Raw genomic sequence first — 18344 nt, forward strand, 5'->3', positions numbered from 1 at the left:
CTTTAATACACCACCATTTTGCACCAAAGACATCTCAAGAGTTCTTTCCTAGTCGTCAGCTCCAGACTCCATCCCACTGAACCTCAGTTATATTCTAAAACTTCATCATTTATATGCATTTTATGTACATTCTTCTTGTGACTCATCTGTAGATATTCATGGATTTCAGTGTGATTACAGAAAAGGCTGATGGACTTTCTGGTTCTGTGACTTTCCTACTGGGGCTGTGTTTGCACAAAGAGGAGCTTTATCAGCTTGTTAATTGTGGTCAATATAGATGAATGGAAGATTCTGGATTTTAGTAGATCTATGATAGATCTAGATCTTTATAGTTTGAGATTTTTACATTTAGGTATATGATCCATCTGGAGTTAATTTTCTCAGACGATGTTGGAATGTGGATCCAAGTTCATTTTTTTCATATAGATATCCACTTGTTCTAGCATATATCTAGCATATAATATTATGATATTATAATAAATTGATGTCAATACCTATTCAGAGAACAATTTTTAAACCTTGATTCATTTAGTGGAAGAAGATAAATGAAGATAGTATGTTCAATTAGCTAAGCTACTAAAAAGTTTTTCCTGAGTTGTAGACTTTAGGGGAGCATATCCTTTTTTAGCAGCTTTATTGAGGTGTAAGTGACATTTAATAAACTGCACATATTTAAAGTGTATATAGTTGGGTAAGTTTTGACAGATGTATACACCTGTTACAACAACTATCACCACACTTAAGATAGTGACCATATCCATCCATCACTTCCAAAAACTTTCTTGTGCCCCCTTGTAATGTCCCCCCCTTGTAATGTCCGTCTCATACATCCCCAGTCAACCACCAATCTGCTGTCATTATACATTAGTTTATATTTTCTAGGACTTTATATAAATGAAATCTTAGAGTAAGTACCCTTTTTCTGTCTGATAGCTTCTACTCAGCATAATTATGTTTCTTTCATGTTATCGTGTGATCAATAGTTTATTCCTTCTCATTGTTGAGCAGTATTCCGTTGTGTGATTATACCAGAATTTGTTTTATCTGTTCACCTGCTGATGGGTATTTGTTTCCGTTTTGGGGATATTACAAATAAAGCTGCTATGAACATTTGTGTACAAGTTTGTATGTGGACATATACTCTCTTCTTGGGAGAAAACACTTAGGTATAGCATGGCTAGGTCACATGGCAGATGGATGTTAAACTTTTGAAGAAATGGCCAAACTTTTCCAAAGAGGTTGTACTGTTTTACATCCCCACCTGCATTATTTGAGAGTTTCATTTACTCCACATCCTTGCTCACATTTTATAGTCAGTCTTTTAAATTTTAGACATTCTAATAGGTATGAGGTGATATTGATTGTTTAATTTGCATTTCTCTAATGCCTAATGGTACTAAACAACTTTTCATGTGCTGATTTGCCACCTGTATATTTTGGGGGAGAGGGGAGATACAGCTATTGAAATTTGTTGCCCAATTTTTAAATTAGGATTTCTTTTTATTGGGTTTTGCAAGTTTTTCACTATATTCTGGAAACCCTTTATCAAATATGTGATTTTCAAATATTCTCTCCCAGTCACTAGGTTAGCTTGTCATTCTCTGCATAGTGTCTTTCAAAGAATTGAATTTTTTAATTTTGATGAAGTCCATTTTATCTTTTGTTTTCTACTATAGGTTATGCTTTTGGTGTTGTACCTAAGAAATCTTTGCCTAACCCAAGGTCACAAAGATTTTTTTCATCTTTTATTCTATAAATTTTATAGTTTGAGATTTTTACATTTAGGTATATGATCCATCTGGAGTTAATTTTCTCAGATGATGTTGGAATGTGGATCCAAGTTCATTTTTTTCATATAGATATCCACTTGTTCTAGCACTGTTTGTTGAAAAGATTATCCTTTCTCATTCAGTTGACTTTGCAATTTTGTCAAAACCTAAGTGACCACATATGGTTGGGTCTGTGTCTGTACTCTGTTCTTTCCAATTGATATGTATGTCTGCCTTTATTTATGCCATATAGCACTCTGTCTTGAAATAAGTCTTGAAATCAAATCGTTTAAGTACTCTTTGTTCTTTCTTTAAACTTGTTTTGGCTATCCTGTGTCCTTTACATTTCCATATGAATTTTAGAATCAGCTTTTTAATGCTGCTGAATACAAAAATATCTGCTGAAATATGTATTAGAATGTCTGAATCTTCAGATCAATTTGAAGAGAAATGACATCTTAATATTGAGTCTTCCAATTGATAAACACAGTGTAACTCTTCATTTATTTAGATCTTCTTTAGTTTCACTCAGCAATGTTTAGGTTTTAGTGTACAGATCTTTTACATCTTTCATCAGCTTTATCTCAAGTATTTAATATTTTCGGTGCTATTATAAATGGGACTGTTTTTATAATTTCAGTTTCTGAGTGTTTCTAGTATATAGATACACAACTGATTCTTGTCTGTTGATCTTCTATTTTCACAGCCTTGCTAAATCCCCTTATTCTAAAAGCTTTTTATAGATTTCATAGGATTTTTTCCTACATAGACAATCAGATCTCTGCAAATGAAGACAGTTTTGCTTCTTTGTTTCCTATCTGGATGCCTTTTATTTCTTCCCTTCCTTTCCCTTCCTTTTCTGTCCCCTCCCATCTTTCTTCTTTCTTCTCCTCCTTTAGCCTTATTGCACTGATCAAAATCTCCTGTACAAAATTAAACAGAAGTGGTAAGAGCAGTCATCCTGATCTTGTTAAATATGGTGTTAGCTGTTGGCTTTTCCTAGATGCCCTTTAGCAGGTTGAAGAAGTTACTTCTACTCATAGTTTATTGAATGTTTTTGATCATGAAAGTGTGTTTGATTTTGTCAAATGCTGTTTCTGCATCTATTGAGAGGAGCATATGACTTTTCCTTTTTAGTCGACTGATATAGTGAGTTACATTGATTAATTTTTTAATATTAAACTGGCCTTGAATTCCTGTAATAAACCTTACTTGGCCGTGGTGTATGTTGTTGGATTTAATTTACTAACATTTTCCTAAGAATTTTTGCATCGATGTTTATGAGAAATATCAGAGTATAGTTTTCTTGTAATGTCTTTGGCTTTGGTGTCAGAGTAATGCTGACCTTAGAGGTTGAGAAGAATTCCTTCCTCTTCCAATTAGTGGGAGAGTTTATATGGAATTATTATCATTTCTTTCTTAAACATTTGGTGGAATTCACCAGTGAAGGCATCTAGAGTCTTCTTTGCAGGAAAATCGTTTAGCTACACAGATTTAATTTCTTTAATAGATAAGAAGGTTTGTTGAGATTGTATATTTCTTGAGTGAGCTTTTGTAATTTCTGTCTTTAAAGGAATTCGTCCATTTTTATTAAAGTTGTCAGGTTTATTAGCATAAAATTGCTCTTAATATTCCCTTATTATCCTTTTACTATCTATAAAATCTATAGTGATGTCACCCCTCTCCTCTTTATATAACACCTTTATTGAGATATTCACATACCGAAAAATTCACCCGTTTCATGTACAGTTTGGTGGTTTTTAATATATTCACAGAGTTGTGCACACATCAATACAATCACCCCAGAAGAAATTCCATACCCATTAGCAGTAATTCCTTATTTCTTCTCTAGATGTAGGCAGGCACTAATCTATTTTATGTCTCTAGATTTTCTATTCTGAATATTTCATGTACATTGAATCATACAACGTGTGGTCTTTTGTGATTAGCTTCTTAGTAAAAGTTTTTAAGGTTCATCTATATTGTAGCCTCTATCAATACTTCATTCCTTTTTATGGATGAATAATATTCATTCCACGATATGGATATGCCACATTTTATTTATCTGTCCATCAGTTGAGAAACATTGGGTTGTTTCAACTTTTTGGCCATTATAAATGATGCCGTTGTGAGCATTTATGGATAAATTTTTATGTGGGTATATGTTTTCATTTCCCTTAGGTACATGCCTGTGAAAGTAAAATTGCTGGGTCATATGCTACCTCTATGTTGAACCTTTTGGTGAACTGCCAATACACCGGGCTGTTTTCCCAAGCAGCTGCACCAGTTTACATTCGCACCAGCGGTGTAACAGTTGTCATTTCTCCACATCCTCACCAACACTTATTTATCTTTTTATTAGAGTCTTTCTAGTGGCTATGAAGTGATATCTAATTCTTGATATTGGTAATTTGTGTCTTTTTTCTGATTGGTCTGGATCAAGGTTCATCAATTTTATTGAACTTTTCAAAGAACCAGCTTTTGGATTAATTATCTGTATTGTTTCTCTGTGTTCTATTTTATCAATTTCTGCTCTGATTCTTATAATTTCTCTTCTGCTTATTTTGGTTCTTTTTCTAATTTTGTAAAGTGCAAGCTAAGATCATTGATTCAAAACTTTTAATATGTGTTTTAGTGCTATAAATTTCTTGCTAAGCATCTCACAAAATACATTTCTGATGTGTTGTATTTTTACTTCATTCAGTTCAAAATATTTCTAATTTTTCTTCTTTGACTCATGGGTTATTCAGAAGTATGTTATTAAATATTTGGGGGATCTTGTGAATATCCTTCTGTAATTGATTTCTAATTTAATTCCATGTGATCTGAAAACATACTTAGTATGATTTAAATCTCTTCAAATTTATTGAGACTTGTTTTCTGCTCCTGTTGGCTGGAGTGTTGTATAAATGTCAATTAGGTCAAGTTAGTTGATAGTATTGTTAAAGTTTTCTATATCCTTGCTAATTTTCTGACTATCTTATCAGTTTCTTTGTGGGGGGGGGCGGGATTTGATGGAATTTCAAACCATTGTTGTGGATTTGTCTTTTTTTTAGTTCTATCAGTTTTTGCTTCTGTATTTTTTTTACCCAATTATAATTAACACAGAATATTAATTTTGGATGTACAACATAGTGATTCATCAATTCTATAGATTACGGAGTGCTCACTATAAGTGTAGTCACCATCTGTCACCATACAATGTTGTAATATTGACTATTCTCTGTGCTGTACATTTCATCTCCATGACTGAAAGTTTGTGCCTCTTAATCCCCTTTATCCATTTCACCCATCCCTTCACTCACCTCCCTTTTGGCAACCACCGGTTTGTTCTCTGTATTTAAGAGTCTGTTTGGTTGTTTCTTTGTTCATTTGTTTTTAAGATTCTGCTTATAAGTGCAATCATGTGTCATTTGTCTTTCCTTGTCTGACTTATTTCACTTAGCATAGTACCCTCTAGGATTGTTGGAAATGGCAAGATCACATTCTTTTTATGGCTGAATAATGTTTCATTGCATATATGCACCACATCTTTTTATCCATTCAACTATCAGTGGACACTTGGGTTGCCTCTCTATCTCAGCTATTGTAAATAATGCTGTTGTAAACAATAGGGGTGCATATAGCTTTTCAAATTAGTGTTTTCATATTCTTTCAGTAAGTACCCAGTAGTGGGATTACTGGATCATATGATATTGTTCTATTCTGTTCCATTGATCTATATGTCTGTTTTTGTACCAGTACCATACTGTTTTGGTTACTACAGCTTTGTAGTATATCTTGAACCCCAGGACTGTGAGACCTCCAGCTTTGTTCTTTTCAAGATTGTTTTGGCTATTTGGGGTCTTTTGTGGTTCCATACAAATTTTAGGATTATTCATTCTAGTTCTGTGAAAAATGCTGTTCATATTTAGATGGGGATTGCATGGAATCTGTAGATTGCTTTGGGTGGTATGGACATTTTAACAATATTAATTCTTCTAATCCATGAGTGCAGATTATCTCCATGTGTTTGTGTTGCCTTCAGTTTCTTTCATCAATATTTTATAGTTTTCAGGGTAATAGGTCTTTCACCTCCTAGGTTAAGTTTATTCTTAGATAATCTTTTTGGTGCAGTTGTAAATGGGATTGTTTTCTTAATTTCTGGTACTTAGTTATTAGTATATAGAAATGCAACTGATTTCTGTATACTAGTTTTGTATCCTACAACTTTACTGAATTCATTTATCAGTTCTAATGTTTTGGTGGAGCTTCTAGGTTTTTCTATATTATCATTTTATCTGCAAATAGCCAGTTTAACTTCCTTATCATTCTGAATGCCTTTTTTTTCTTGTCTGGCTGCTGCAACTAGGACTTCCAGTATTATGTTGAATAGAAATGGTGAGAGTGGACATCCTTGTCTTCTTCCTGATCTTAGAGGAAAAGCTCTCAGTTTTTCACCAATGAGTATGATGCTCATTTTCACCAATGAACATTTTTCATATATGGCCTTTATTATGCTGACATGTGTTCCTCCAAACCCACTTTGTTCCCTCTAAATCCACTTTATCGTGAATGGATGTTGTACTTTGTCAAATGCTTTTTCTGCATCTTTTGAAATGAGCATATGGTTTTTATACTTTATTTTGTTGATGTGGTTTATCATGTTTGATTTGAGAATGTTGAATCACCCTGGTATTCCTGGAATAAATTCTACTTGATCATGGTGAATAATTTTTTTAATGTATTGTTGAATTGAGTTTGCAAAATTTTTTTTTCAGTTTGCTAAATTTTGTTAGGAATTTTGCATCCATGTACATCAGAAATATTGGCTTATAGTTTTCTTTTTTTGTAGTGTCTCTGGTTTTGGTATCAGGGAAATGTTGGCCTTGTAGAATGAATTTGGAAGTTTCCTTCTTCTATTTTTTTTTTTTTAATCATCTGAGAAAAGGGGTGCCTGGGTGGCTCAGTTGGTTGAGCATCCGACTTGGTTTTGGCTCAGGTCGTGATCTCATGGGTCGTGAGATCGAGCCCTGCATCAGGCTCCGTGCTCACTGTGGAGTCTGCTTGGGATTCTTTCCCTCTTCCTCTCCTTCCATCCCTCCCCATCCCCCTCTCTCTAAAAGAAATCAGTGTATCTTTTTTCTCTTTTTTTTTTTATGTTAGTCACCATACAGTACTTCATTAGTTTTTGATGTGTTCCATGATTCTCAATAAATCTTTTTTTTAAAAATCATTTGAGAAGAATAGGTATTAACTCTTCTTTCTTTATTTTGGTAGACTTGACACACAATGTTACATTAGTTTAAGGTGTACAAGCATGGAATATCTTTCCATTTGTTTGATTCATCTTCAGTTTCTTTCATCAGTGTTTTACAGTTTTCAGAGTATAGGTCTTTCACCTTTTTGGTATTAACTCTTTGTTAAATATTTGGTAGAATTTACCTGTGAAGCCATCTGAATCTGGACTTCTGTTTTGGGGGAGTTTTTTTTATTACTGATTCCATTTCATTACTAGTAATTGCTCTGGTCAGATTTTCAATTTCTTCCTGATTCGGTTTTAGAAGATTATGTTTCTAAGAATCTGTTTCTTCTAGGTTGTCCAATTTATTGGCATACAATTTTTCATAATAGTCTCTTATAATCCTTTGTATTTCTGTGCTGTCAATTGTTATTTCTCCTCCTTTATTTCTGATTGTATTTGAGTCTTTTTCTTGATGAGTCTGGCCACAGATATACCAATTTTGTTAATCTTTTCAAAGAAACAGTTTCTGGTTTCATTGATCTTTTCATTTTTTCTCTCTCTCTTTCATTTATTTCGGCTCTAATCTTTATTACTTCCTTCCCTTTGCTAGCTTTGGGCTTTGGTCTTTCTTAGCTCTTTTAGGTGTACGGTTAGGTTGTTTACTTGAGATTTTTCTTGTTTCTTGAGTTAGGCCTTTGTTGCTATGAAATTCCCTTTTAGAATGGCTTTTACTGCATCTCAAAGACTGAACCATTGTATTTTCATTTTCATTTGTCTCCATGTATTTTTTTATTTCCTCCTTGATTTCTTGGTTGACCCATTCATTGTTTAGTAGCATGTTATTTAGCTTCCATGCATTGGTATTCTTTTTAGATTTTTTTCTTGTGATTGATTTTTAGTGTCATACCATTGTGGTTGGAAAAGATGCATGATATGATTTCAGTCTTCTTAAATTTATTGAGACTTGTTTTGTGGCCTAAGTTGTAATCTATTCTGGGGAATGTTCAACATGTACTTGAAAAGAATGTATTCAGTGGTTTTTGGATGGAATGTTCAGTATATATCTGTTAAGTCCATCTGGTCTAATGTGTTGTTCAAATCCACTGTTTCGTTATTGATTTCTGTCTGAATGATCTACACTGATATAAGTGGAATGTTACAGTCACCTGTTATTATTGTATTACTGTCAACTTCTCCCTTTATGTCTGTTAATTATTGCTTTATGTATTTAGGTACTCCTATGTTGAGGGCATAGATATTTATAGTTGTTACATCCTCTTGTTAGATTGATCCCTTTATCATTATGTAGTGCCCTCCTTTGTCTCTAGCCTACAGTCTTTGTTTTAAAGTCTACTTTATCTGATATTAAGTATTGCTATCCCAGCTTTTCTCCTGCCTTTTGCATGGTGTATTTCTTTATAGCCCTTCATTTTCAGTCTGTATGTGCCTTTAGGTCTGCAGTTAGTCTCTTAAAGGAGCATATAGATGGGTCTTGTTTTTTTTATCCATTCAATCACCTTTTGTCTTTCAATTGGTGCATTTAGACAATTTACATTTAAAGTAATTATTGATAGTTATATACTTACTGCCATTTTGTTCATTATTTTCTGGTTGTTTTTGTGGTTCTTCTCTTTTCCTTCTGTTTTTCTCTTCCTATGTGGTAGTGTTATGTTTGGATTCCTTTCTCTTTATTTTTTGTGTACCTATTATAGGTTTCTGATTTGTGGTTGCCATTAGGCTTATATATTTTATCTTAGGTGTATAGCAGTCTGTATTAAGTTGATGGCTGAACTTAAGTTCAAGCTTAAATTCAAAAACATTTTAAAAGTACGACATTTTTACTCCCCCTCCACATTTTATGTATATGATATTGTATTTTACATCTTTTTATTTTGTGTATTTCTTGGCTGGTTTTTGTAGATATAAATGATTTTGCTACTTTTGCTCCAGACTGGCTTTATACATGATTATTCTACTACATGTATTATGTGTTTACTTTTACCTGTGAAAATTTTTCCTTTCATAACTTTCTTATGATTATGGCCTTTTCTTTCCACTCAAATAATTTCCTTTTACATTTCTTGTAGGGCTGGTTTAGTGGTGATTAAATCCTTGAACTTCTGTCTGGGAAACTTTTTGTCTCTTTTTTTATTCTGAATGATAACTTTGCCTTGTAGAGTATGCTTAGTTGCAGGTCTTCCTTTCAGTACTTTGAATATATAATGCCACTCTCTTCTGGCCTATGAAGTTTCTGGTGAAAAATCAGCTAAAAACTTTATAGGATTTCCCTCGTAGTAACTTTTTTTTCTCTTGCTGCTTTTAAAATTCTCTCCTTAGAGGCACCTGGGTGGCTTAGTCAGCTAAGCATCCAACTCTTGATTTCAGCTCAGGTCATGATCTCAGGGTCATGAGATCGAGCCCCACATTGAGCTCCCCAACTCATTGGGGAGTCTGCTTGAGTTTTCTCTCCCTCTCCCTCTGCCCCTCCCCCTGCTTATGTGCACACGCGCTCTCTCTCTCTCAAAATAAATCTTTAAAATTCTTTATCATTACTTTCTGCCATTTTAATTTTACATATCTTGGTGTGGACCTCTTTGGGTTAATCTTGTTCGGGGCTCTCTGTGCTTCCTGGATTTGGATACCTGTTTCCTTCCCCAGATTAGAGAAGTTTTCAGTTATTCTTTCTTCAAATAAATTTTCTGCCCCCTTCTCTCTCTCTTCTCCTTCTGGGATGCCTATAATGTGAATGTTATTACACTTGATGGTGTTGCTGAGTTCCCTTAACGTGTTCTCCTTTATTATTATTCTTTTTTTCTTTTTGCTGTTCAGCTTGGTTGCTTTCCATTACCTTGTCTTCCAAATTGCTGATCCATTCTGCATCCTCCAGTCTACTGTTGATTGCCTCTAGTGTGTTTGTTTTTGTTTTTTTTTTTTTAATTTCAGTTATTGAATTCTTCATCTCTGACTGGTTCCTTTTTATGTCGTTGTTGAAGTTCTCATTGAATTCATCCATTGTTTTCTCAAGTCCAGTGAGTATCTTTATGACCATTACTTTGAATTCTTTATCCAGGCATATTGCTTATCTCCATTTCATTAGATCTGCTGCTGTGATTTTGTCCTCTTCTTTCATTTGGGACATATTCCTCTATCTCCTTATTCTGTCTAGCTCTCCGTTTGTTTCTCTGTATTAGGGGATCAGCTATGACTCCTGGTCTTGAAAGTAATGGGGTTCTGTGGTGGTCTTGAAAGAAAAGGTTTTGTGGTGCCCTTTAGTGCAGTGCCTCCAGGCACCAGAACCAGGTGCTCCAAGGGTGTCTCCTATGTGGGCAACATGCACCCTACTGTTGTGGCTGAGTTGCATTTGCCTTAGTTGGCTGCAATGACCTGCTGTGCCTGCTGTGGGCACACTGAGCAAGGTTTAGTCCCTGCACAGCCAACTAAGAGGCTCAGCTGTTGGAACTGTGGGCACACTGATGTGTAGGGTTATCTCTCTCTCTCCAGGGCTGCTTTTGGAATGGCGTGGGTCCCTGCTCAGGCTGCTTGCAGGGTGTGGTGGGGCAGGAGTTGTTTTGAAGGACCACCTGCTGAGGCAGCCAGGTCCCCAGGTGAAAGTCGGGGCAGGGCGCTAGCAAGATAGGTAGAGAGTATTAGTGGTAGTTCCCACAAGTGTCTGGCTATCTAGGTGGGGGAGGAGAAGAGAAATGGTGCCCACCAGCACTTTTGTTCTGGAAGTCTCCTGAAGAGAAGTCTCCCTGACCCTCCAGCACATGTTGAGATTGGTAATGAATATCCTTCACATATACCCAAGCACTTTTCAAACTGCTGTTTCTGTGCTCTCAGGCCAAGTTATTTATTCTAGCTCTTTAAGGGCTGGGACTTAGTTTCTGATTGCCCTCTGGCTCTCCCAGAGTTAAGGCCTGCTAATTTTTAAAGTACCTGGACTTAAGCCCTGCTGATTTTAAAAGCTCCCAAAGTTTATCCCCACTGGTTTTCAAAGCCAGATGTTACTGGGAACTCATCGTCCCACTGCCTGGGGTGCCTTGTGTGGGGTCTGATCCTCTCTGCTTCTCTGTGCTTGTGGTGTCCCTCCTGTTTGTGGTTAGTCTCACAGGAGGTTTGGTTCCCAGGTGTGTTTCAGCCCCTCCTACCCTTTTCAATGTGGCCTCTTCTCAACAGTTAACTGTGGAAGGTCTGTTCTGCCAGTTTTCATGTTGTTTTCAGAGTTACACAGAGGTAGCTATTATCTTGGTGTGTTTGTGAGACAGGATGAGCTCAGGATCCTCCTACTCTACCATCTTCCTGACACCCCTGCTTCATGTGTTTTAAAGCTCTATTATTTGGTCCATACATCTTCAGACTCATTGTTTACCCCTTGTTGAAATGATCCTTTTATCATTCTGAAATGACCCTTTAATCCCTGGCAGTATTTTTTACTATGAAATCTACTTTGATATTAATATAGACCTTCCAGTTTTCTCTTGATTAGTGTTAGCATGATGTATCTTTTTCCATTCTTTTACTTTTAACCGATTTGTATCTTTATATTTAAAGTGGGGTTTTTTGTAAGCAACGTATAGTTGGGTCTTGCTTTTTTATCCAGTCTTATAGTCTCTGCCATTTAATTGGCATGTTTAGACCAGGATTCAGCCATCTGCAGCTCGTAGGCCAAATCCAGCCACCACCTGCCATTGTAAATAAAGTTTTATTTGAAACAGCCAAGCGCATTCATCTGCATATCATCTGTGGCTCTATCACCACAGTGTCAGAGTTTGCCAGACTGTTGTCAGACTGTTTACATTTAATGTAATTATTAATATGGTTGGATTTTAAACAGCAGTGTTGTTACGTGTTTTTTTATTTGTCCCATCCGTTCTTTTTTTCCATTTTTCCTTTTTTTCTGCCTTCTTTTGGATTAATTGGGTATTTTTCATAATTCTGTCTGATCTCTTGTTGACTTGTTAGCTGTAACTCTCTTTTCATTATTTTAGTGATTGCTCTTCAAGCATTCAGAAAATAGAGTGAATAACCCTGGAATTCTTGATTCTCTTACTCAAACTTTATCCACCAGAATGTTACCTTTCTAACTTCTGTGAAATTAAGGTGTATATGCCATAGCCTTTTTTCCTTCTATTCTTTACAGAAAAGAAAGATAGGGTAGATAAGGACTTTTGTTTGCCTATATGTGAATAGCCAAAATAAATGTCTTATATATGATTTAGATTGAGAGTAGAATTGCATTTTTAGGAACATCCACCTGTAAGATATGTTACACTGATTCATTATTTTGAGTCACTTTTTGAAATAGTGATTATTGAGATGCTGTAATATAAAGTTCCATGTCTTTGCAGGCAACCATCAATATCGTTTTTGACCGAGTTGGGAAAACTGATCCTGTCACAAGAGGCATCGAGATCACTGTGAATTATCTGGGGATCCAATTTGATGTAAGAGTTGTATCAAGATCCTGGTTTCATACATTTCTATTTTACCTGCTATAAATTACAATTGTTAAGATTTTAATTTCATACTTAATTCTGCCTTTGTTCTTCCCACTCTCCTCTGTTTTGACATACTCATATGGCAGATTTGTAAAGGACATAAAACCAGAAGTGATGGCTGGTACTTATTACTGTCTTAGATGCTGATTATTTCTGTAGTTCCTCTGCTGCTTTTCTGTAGCCAGCTCCCCCTCCCCAGCTTCTCCCCACCAAATACTGGATACTTCTCTCTGTGATACATGAGATTGTCAAATCCAAAACTCACCTTTGGTTCCTCTAGTAGAAAAGTAACTACTAATTAGTGTTCCATGTTGGAAGTGAAATTATGTCTGCCGTAAAAAGCTACCAATTAATGTGGACTTTGAGCTAAAGATGGTAACTGTAACCTGTGCAGTTTTAATCTTCTTTCTACCTGTTTTATAATACCACTATCATTAAACACACTCTTGTCCCAATTTAAGTTTAATGTCTTTATTTATAGAAGAATATATTTTCCAAATGTATGTATATATATATATGTGTGTGTATATATATAAATGGCCATTGATTCCAGCTGATTAGCACTTTGACATGATAGTAAGACTCACGTTTTTAGTCCCTCTGAGGGCTATTTAGCTGTGCTGTGATTCTAGTGACAGACTGCATGCTCCCCGCAGCCATCTGCCTCAGCTGGACATGCTCCTAGTAGCTAGATAAAATGAAAGCAAACCAGAGCAAATTGAGCTCCAGTCCTTGATGAACAACTCAAAGCACACGGTTTTTGAGGATAGATCAATAGTGTAAACTTTTTCATGTGAGGGAGCATGGTATCTTTCCTCCAAGTAGTTTATAAATTATACCACAAAATAGGCTTCACTATTGCTGATATGTGTTCTCTTTTCCTCTTTTAAAATTTTTACTAGGCTCAATTATTAGAAGTGTTCTTCCTTATCAGTGCTTTCTGAGGCTAGTTGCTGTGGTGTCTCTGTATTTCATTTATAATCCATCTGTATACTCCACGTTTCAGAATTCTGAATAACATCTTTTAGATGTTAGTAATAGCAGTTCCCCCACAGATACTTTTCAGACCTGAATCAAGCACAGGGTCCCAAAGCTGCCTTCCACTATGAAGCAAACCAAGAGGAGAAAAAAGTAACATCATGTAATTCAAGTGAAGGGCAACTATTTCCTAGACCATAGCTGAGAATATTTACATATTCTTTTATTATAAAAAGAAAATTTTAAGTTTTGGGTGATCAGGGGACTATCATTCACAGATGTTAAAAATAATTTAGCTGCTATTTAATAATTTCAATTTGTGCTTTTCACTTAACACACCAAAGCTGCGTCATTGGTTCCATCTGTGTTTCTCTGACTAATGTTATTTTTATCACCACTGCACTTGCTTGCTTCCGTCCTAAGTTTTTATTAAGTCTGCTTATTAAGCTATCCACTGCAGTCTTCCTAGGTGTAGTTGCCCCTTACTCATTTTCCTCCCTCCCTAAAAATTTTTATATCAGGTAGGGCCTAATGAAGTTCCCTCTCAGTCACATAAGAGATCAGAATGCATCAGAAGAATAGCCTTCACATGTCTCTCAACAGAGATTTCACACATACTTTTCCTTCCTTTTATGGTGGCAGGTAAAGTTCTGGTCTCAGCACATTTCCTTCATTCTGGTTGGAATAATCATCGTCACATCTATCAGAGGATTACTGATCACTCTTACAAAGGTATGTTGTAGCACTGAGTTTAAATTATGATTTGCGGCATTTCATGTGGCACCATGAGATAATTTTACCTAATTAAGATTTCTGCCTTCGGAGAACTTAAAGAGTCACAAATATTTAAAAGACCTACCATAAAATTTTTTTAAATTGAAACTGCTCAATAAACTGATGATGATGGGTTTACATCATACGCCAATCAGATGAGTACATTTAATAAAGGTCATAGAATGAGTTCACGGTCTGTTTTGTTCGCTGATGTGGCACCAGCATCTAGGAGTAGAAACTGGCACATGGTAGGAGCTCCAGAGATACTTGGAATGGATGAACAAGATAGGTATTTGAGGTTAGAGTAACTTTGAGAGTTACGTATAAGGAGGACATGTAAGGAGGACAAGTAGAATGTTTTACTATTTTCTGATCAACGTCGGAAGGCTTTATGGAGGCAGAAGGTAGGTTTTCTCTTGGAGAAGAGGTGTGGGGAGCCCAAGATCCAAGAGTTGTTTGAATGAAAGGAGTGAAGAGGTTAGGAGGAGAGAAGAAGAGAAGGGCACTCCAGGCATCTAGCACAATTTTGGCAAGAGCTTAGGAGGCTAATAGTAATTACAAGGGCTTGGCCTGGAGTAATCTGGTCTAACGTTTTACAGTGATATATGAAAGTCCTGTGTATCACATAGTTTCTGAAAAATTTGCTAGCGATTGGAATCCTTTCATGTCCTAATGTAATTAGTTCTTAAAACCACCAGCTCTCCCTCTGGGGACACCATAGCTGGATCCTTTGCTATCAGTCTGTTTCTCTTCTTCACAGCGTTAATCATATCTGTTGTTCTCTGCTGGATTGCTATGGGGAAGAAACACTTTTCACTAAATGTTAAGTAGGCTCCTTAATGTTCTTGACACAAGAATCCAGCAGCACTGCATAAGTTCTTCTCCCTTTCTTGACAGTTCTTTTATGCCATCTCCAGCAGTAAGTCCTCCAATGTCATTGTCCTGCTATTAGCACAGATAATGGTAAGTGTAATGACCTAGTTTTATGCTTACAACTGTAAACTGCCAGAAGTGTTTATACTTCTAAATATTGTAACAATTCCTTTTGGTCCTTCACCACATTCCAAGTGACTTCTGGATTAACTTACAGGGCATGTACTTTGTCTCCTCTGTGCTACTGATTCGAATGAGCATGCCTCTAGAGTACCGCACCATAATCACCGAAGTGCTTGGAGAGCTACAGTTCAACTTCTATCACCGTTGGTTTGACGTGATCTTCCTGGTCAGTGCTCTCTCCAGCATCCTGTTCCTCTATTTGGCTCACAAACAGGCACCAGAGAAGCATATGGCACCTTGAACTCACACCTGTTACAGACTGCTGCAGGCCAGTGGTGTCAGAATTTGGATATAAGAGAAAAAATGGAGGGGACCAGGGCCTCGTGTTTTTTAAACAATCAAAATGCTGAGGTAGCATGTTCTGCCTTCAGCGTATGCCTCCCTCCTCTGGATACTGTGATCATGAGTAGCATTAGCTAGAACATGGGAACGTGAAGTAAACTTAAGCTAGCACTCAGCTGAGAGCATCCCATGTGGGTTTGAGGCTGGTGGGAAAGGGGGTGGAAAAGAGCCAAGGAACTAGGTGGGGGGAATACACTGGAACTCTGCAGGTAAGGGGAAGTCTCAGGGAGCTGGGCCGAACACCTGGAATTTCTGCTCAAGGCTCACACGGAGGAGGTTATGGCTTTCCCTTAAGATTGACTGTCATTAAAATCAGATTGCAACCCTTTGGCCTTAGCTTCATTTTCTCAAGGACAGCTTGGTGTAGTGTGCTTGTGCAATCTAACACAAGTTGGCATCCTCCTGCCAACCCCTGCCCCATTAAAATAACCAACAGGTTCTCTCTTCTTGTCTGGGGACAGGACGGTGTGCTACTGAAATAGATTCTGCCAAGAGCGTTCAGGTATATCATTTTTATTGATTTCCTTTTAATTAAGTTAGTAGTATTTGAGAGTGAATTACTGTACATTCAATTTGGTGATGATGTCTCATTTTTTTCTTTCCATCTGCCCCTCATGCTGTGTGGTAAAACAATGAATAACTGTTAACTAGAATAAGTCATTTTCCTATGCTAGCCCCAACTTTCTCCATCTGTGAAAGGAAAATGCTGGAAAGGTTACAGAACATTGAGAAATGCAATTTAAGGAAATCCTGAGTTTTATCACCAGTAAGTCTCTAAGATCTTATTCTGAATTTTATTGTTTTGGGTTTCTAGAGGCAAAATGAAGGTTACAGCATAAAAGCAAGTTTACCAAAAACAAAAGCACTCTTGAGGTTTTATCAACTAACCGGGAAGATTCAAGTATACTCTAAAGGCATTCTTAATGGCATCTATTTTAGCAACCACAACATTCTTACAAAAGCATAATTTTAATAGGCTCATCTGCTCAGATACTTTATAGCAGCTCTCACATATACAGATTTACGAATCATCTTTAATGCTCAAGGAGCCTATAGAATTAAGAGATATCGTCATAGAGAAATGTAGTGAAGTTGAAGCTTGAAAGAAATCACGTGAAAAGAATGTGGTTCCCGCCTTAAGTTGACCATAAATAAGCCATCTATTGCAGTAGTCACCCCCAAGGCAAATGACAACAGAAGACAGTCCCCCATGATGAACTGGTTGCCAGAGGAGTTCCTCTCTACCAGAGACAGTGAATGGGTGGCAGCTCATTCTTCGGGAAAGGATCCCTACTCAACACCCAGAAACAGCTGTCAGCCAACGCCGTTAGTTGCTCTCATCACATCTCTGTATCTTCAGAATTGGAAGAAGAATGTGAGGCTGTACTGTACGCCTACGCAAAAGAGAACAAAAGGTCCGTAAGTGCCAGAGTGTGAATGTCAGCAGCTGCATGACTGCAGGCAGGGAGTAGAGTCACTCACTAGAAGCCAGGTAACCTGAATTGTGCAGTTGGCTTTGTTTCGCCTGCCGTTTGACACTAACAAATTTCTTAATATCTGTAGATCTTTTCTATAAAGCTAGCATATGCCTATAATTGACTTGCTATAGAAATATAAAATTTTTTAAAGACAAGTAGACGCTTTCTTTGCTAAGCAATCAAGAATGCAAGGTCAGTGGCTACTGTGTGTGCTGTGGTCTGAATGTTTGTATTTCCCCAAAATTCATATATTGAAATACTAATCCTAAGGTCAGGTGATGATATTAGGAGGTAGGAACCTTTGGGAGGTGATTAGGTCATGAGGGCAGAGCCCTCGTGATTGGGATTAAGGCCTTATGAAAGAGCCCCCCACCCCCACCCCGAGCTCCCTATCCCCTTCTACCATGTGAGGACATAGCAGGAAATTGGCCAACTACAGCCTGGAAGAGGGCCTTCCCCAGACACCAAATCTGTCCTTCAGAACTGTGAGAAATAAATGTGTGTTGTTTATAAGCCACCCAGTCTATGGTCTTTTATTATAGCACCCCAAACTACGTGTGTCTTCATTAACAAACAGTATTTAATTTATATGACCAGTCTGTAAAATTAATGTAAATGGAGTAGAATTAAATGTAATGGAAAGAAGAATGATATAAAACTTTTAGAGTCTTGGCTTTGCCATACATTTCCTCTGTGAACTTGGACAAAAATATAAAAGACTTATCGAGGATTTTAATCCAAATACAGAGTAATGCTTATTCCTCCCTATTAATAAAACACAAATACCTGCCAATTATCTTAAAAACAATGTCTCTAACCACCACCATTCATTTTATGCTTAGCATTATTAACCAGGCACTGTTTGAAGCACTTTGATAGTCTTAGTTAATAGGAAACAAACTGCGGGTTGCTGGAGGGGAGGTGGGTAGGGGGATGGGGTAACTGGGTGATGCACATTAGGGAAGGCATTCAATGTAATGAGCACTGGGTGTTATATGCAACTGATGAATCACTAAACTCTACCTCTGAAACTAATAATATACTATATGTTAATTGATTTTAAATAAAAGAATCAGTAATTTGTAAAAAGTCTTAGTTTATAATAATAATAATACTACAAATTATCCTTGGTTTACAGGTGGGGAAAGTGAGGCAGAGAATGAATAAATCCATTTGCCCAAGACTGTTAAGTGGCAGAACCAGAATTTGTACATAGTCTGATTCA

The 18344-nt window shown here is 36.6% G+C and overlaps 2 protein-coding genes across 3 annotated transcripts in view; one reads left to right on the forward strand and one right to left on the reverse strand.

Annotated features, from left to right (window-relative positions):
* Positions 1 to 17855, forward strand: part of GPR89A (G protein-coupled receptor 89A) — a 61051-nt gene extending 43196 nt beyond the window's left edge. Inside the window, exons 11-14 of the mRNA XM_034989853.1 lie at positions 12342 to 12437; positions 14112 to 14201; positions 15141 to 15206; positions 15334 to 17855. Of these exons, the coding sequence (XP_034845744.1) occupies positions 12342 to 12437; positions 14112 to 14201; positions 15141 to 15206; positions 15334 to 15540 (459 nt within the window). The 3' untranslated portion in view covers positions 15541 to 17855. The remainder of the gene's footprint in view (positions 1 to 12341; positions 12438 to 14111; positions 14202 to 15140; positions 15207 to 15333) is intronic.
* Positions 16946 to 18344, reverse strand: part of PDZK1 (PDZ domain containing 1) — a 31131-nt gene continuing 29732 nt past the window's right edge. For both annotated transcript variants that reach the window (XM_034989852.1, XM_034989851.1), the window contains one exon: positions 16946 to 17035. In XM_034989852.1, the coding sequence (XP_034845743.1) occupies positions 16982 to 17035 (54 nt within the window). In that variant the 3' untranslated portion in view covers positions 16946 to 16981. The remainder of the gene's footprint in view (positions 17036 to 18344) is intronic.

The sequence above is a fragment of the Mirounga leonina genome, unplaced genomic scaffold (assembly GCF_011800145.1).
Source record: "Mirounga leonina isolate KUSES-001 unplaced genomic scaffold, KU_Mleo_1.0 Mir_493, whole genome shotgun sequence".
Taxonomy (NCBI): Eukaryota; Metazoa; Chordata; class Mammalia; order Carnivora; family Phocidae; genus Mirounga; species Mirounga leonina.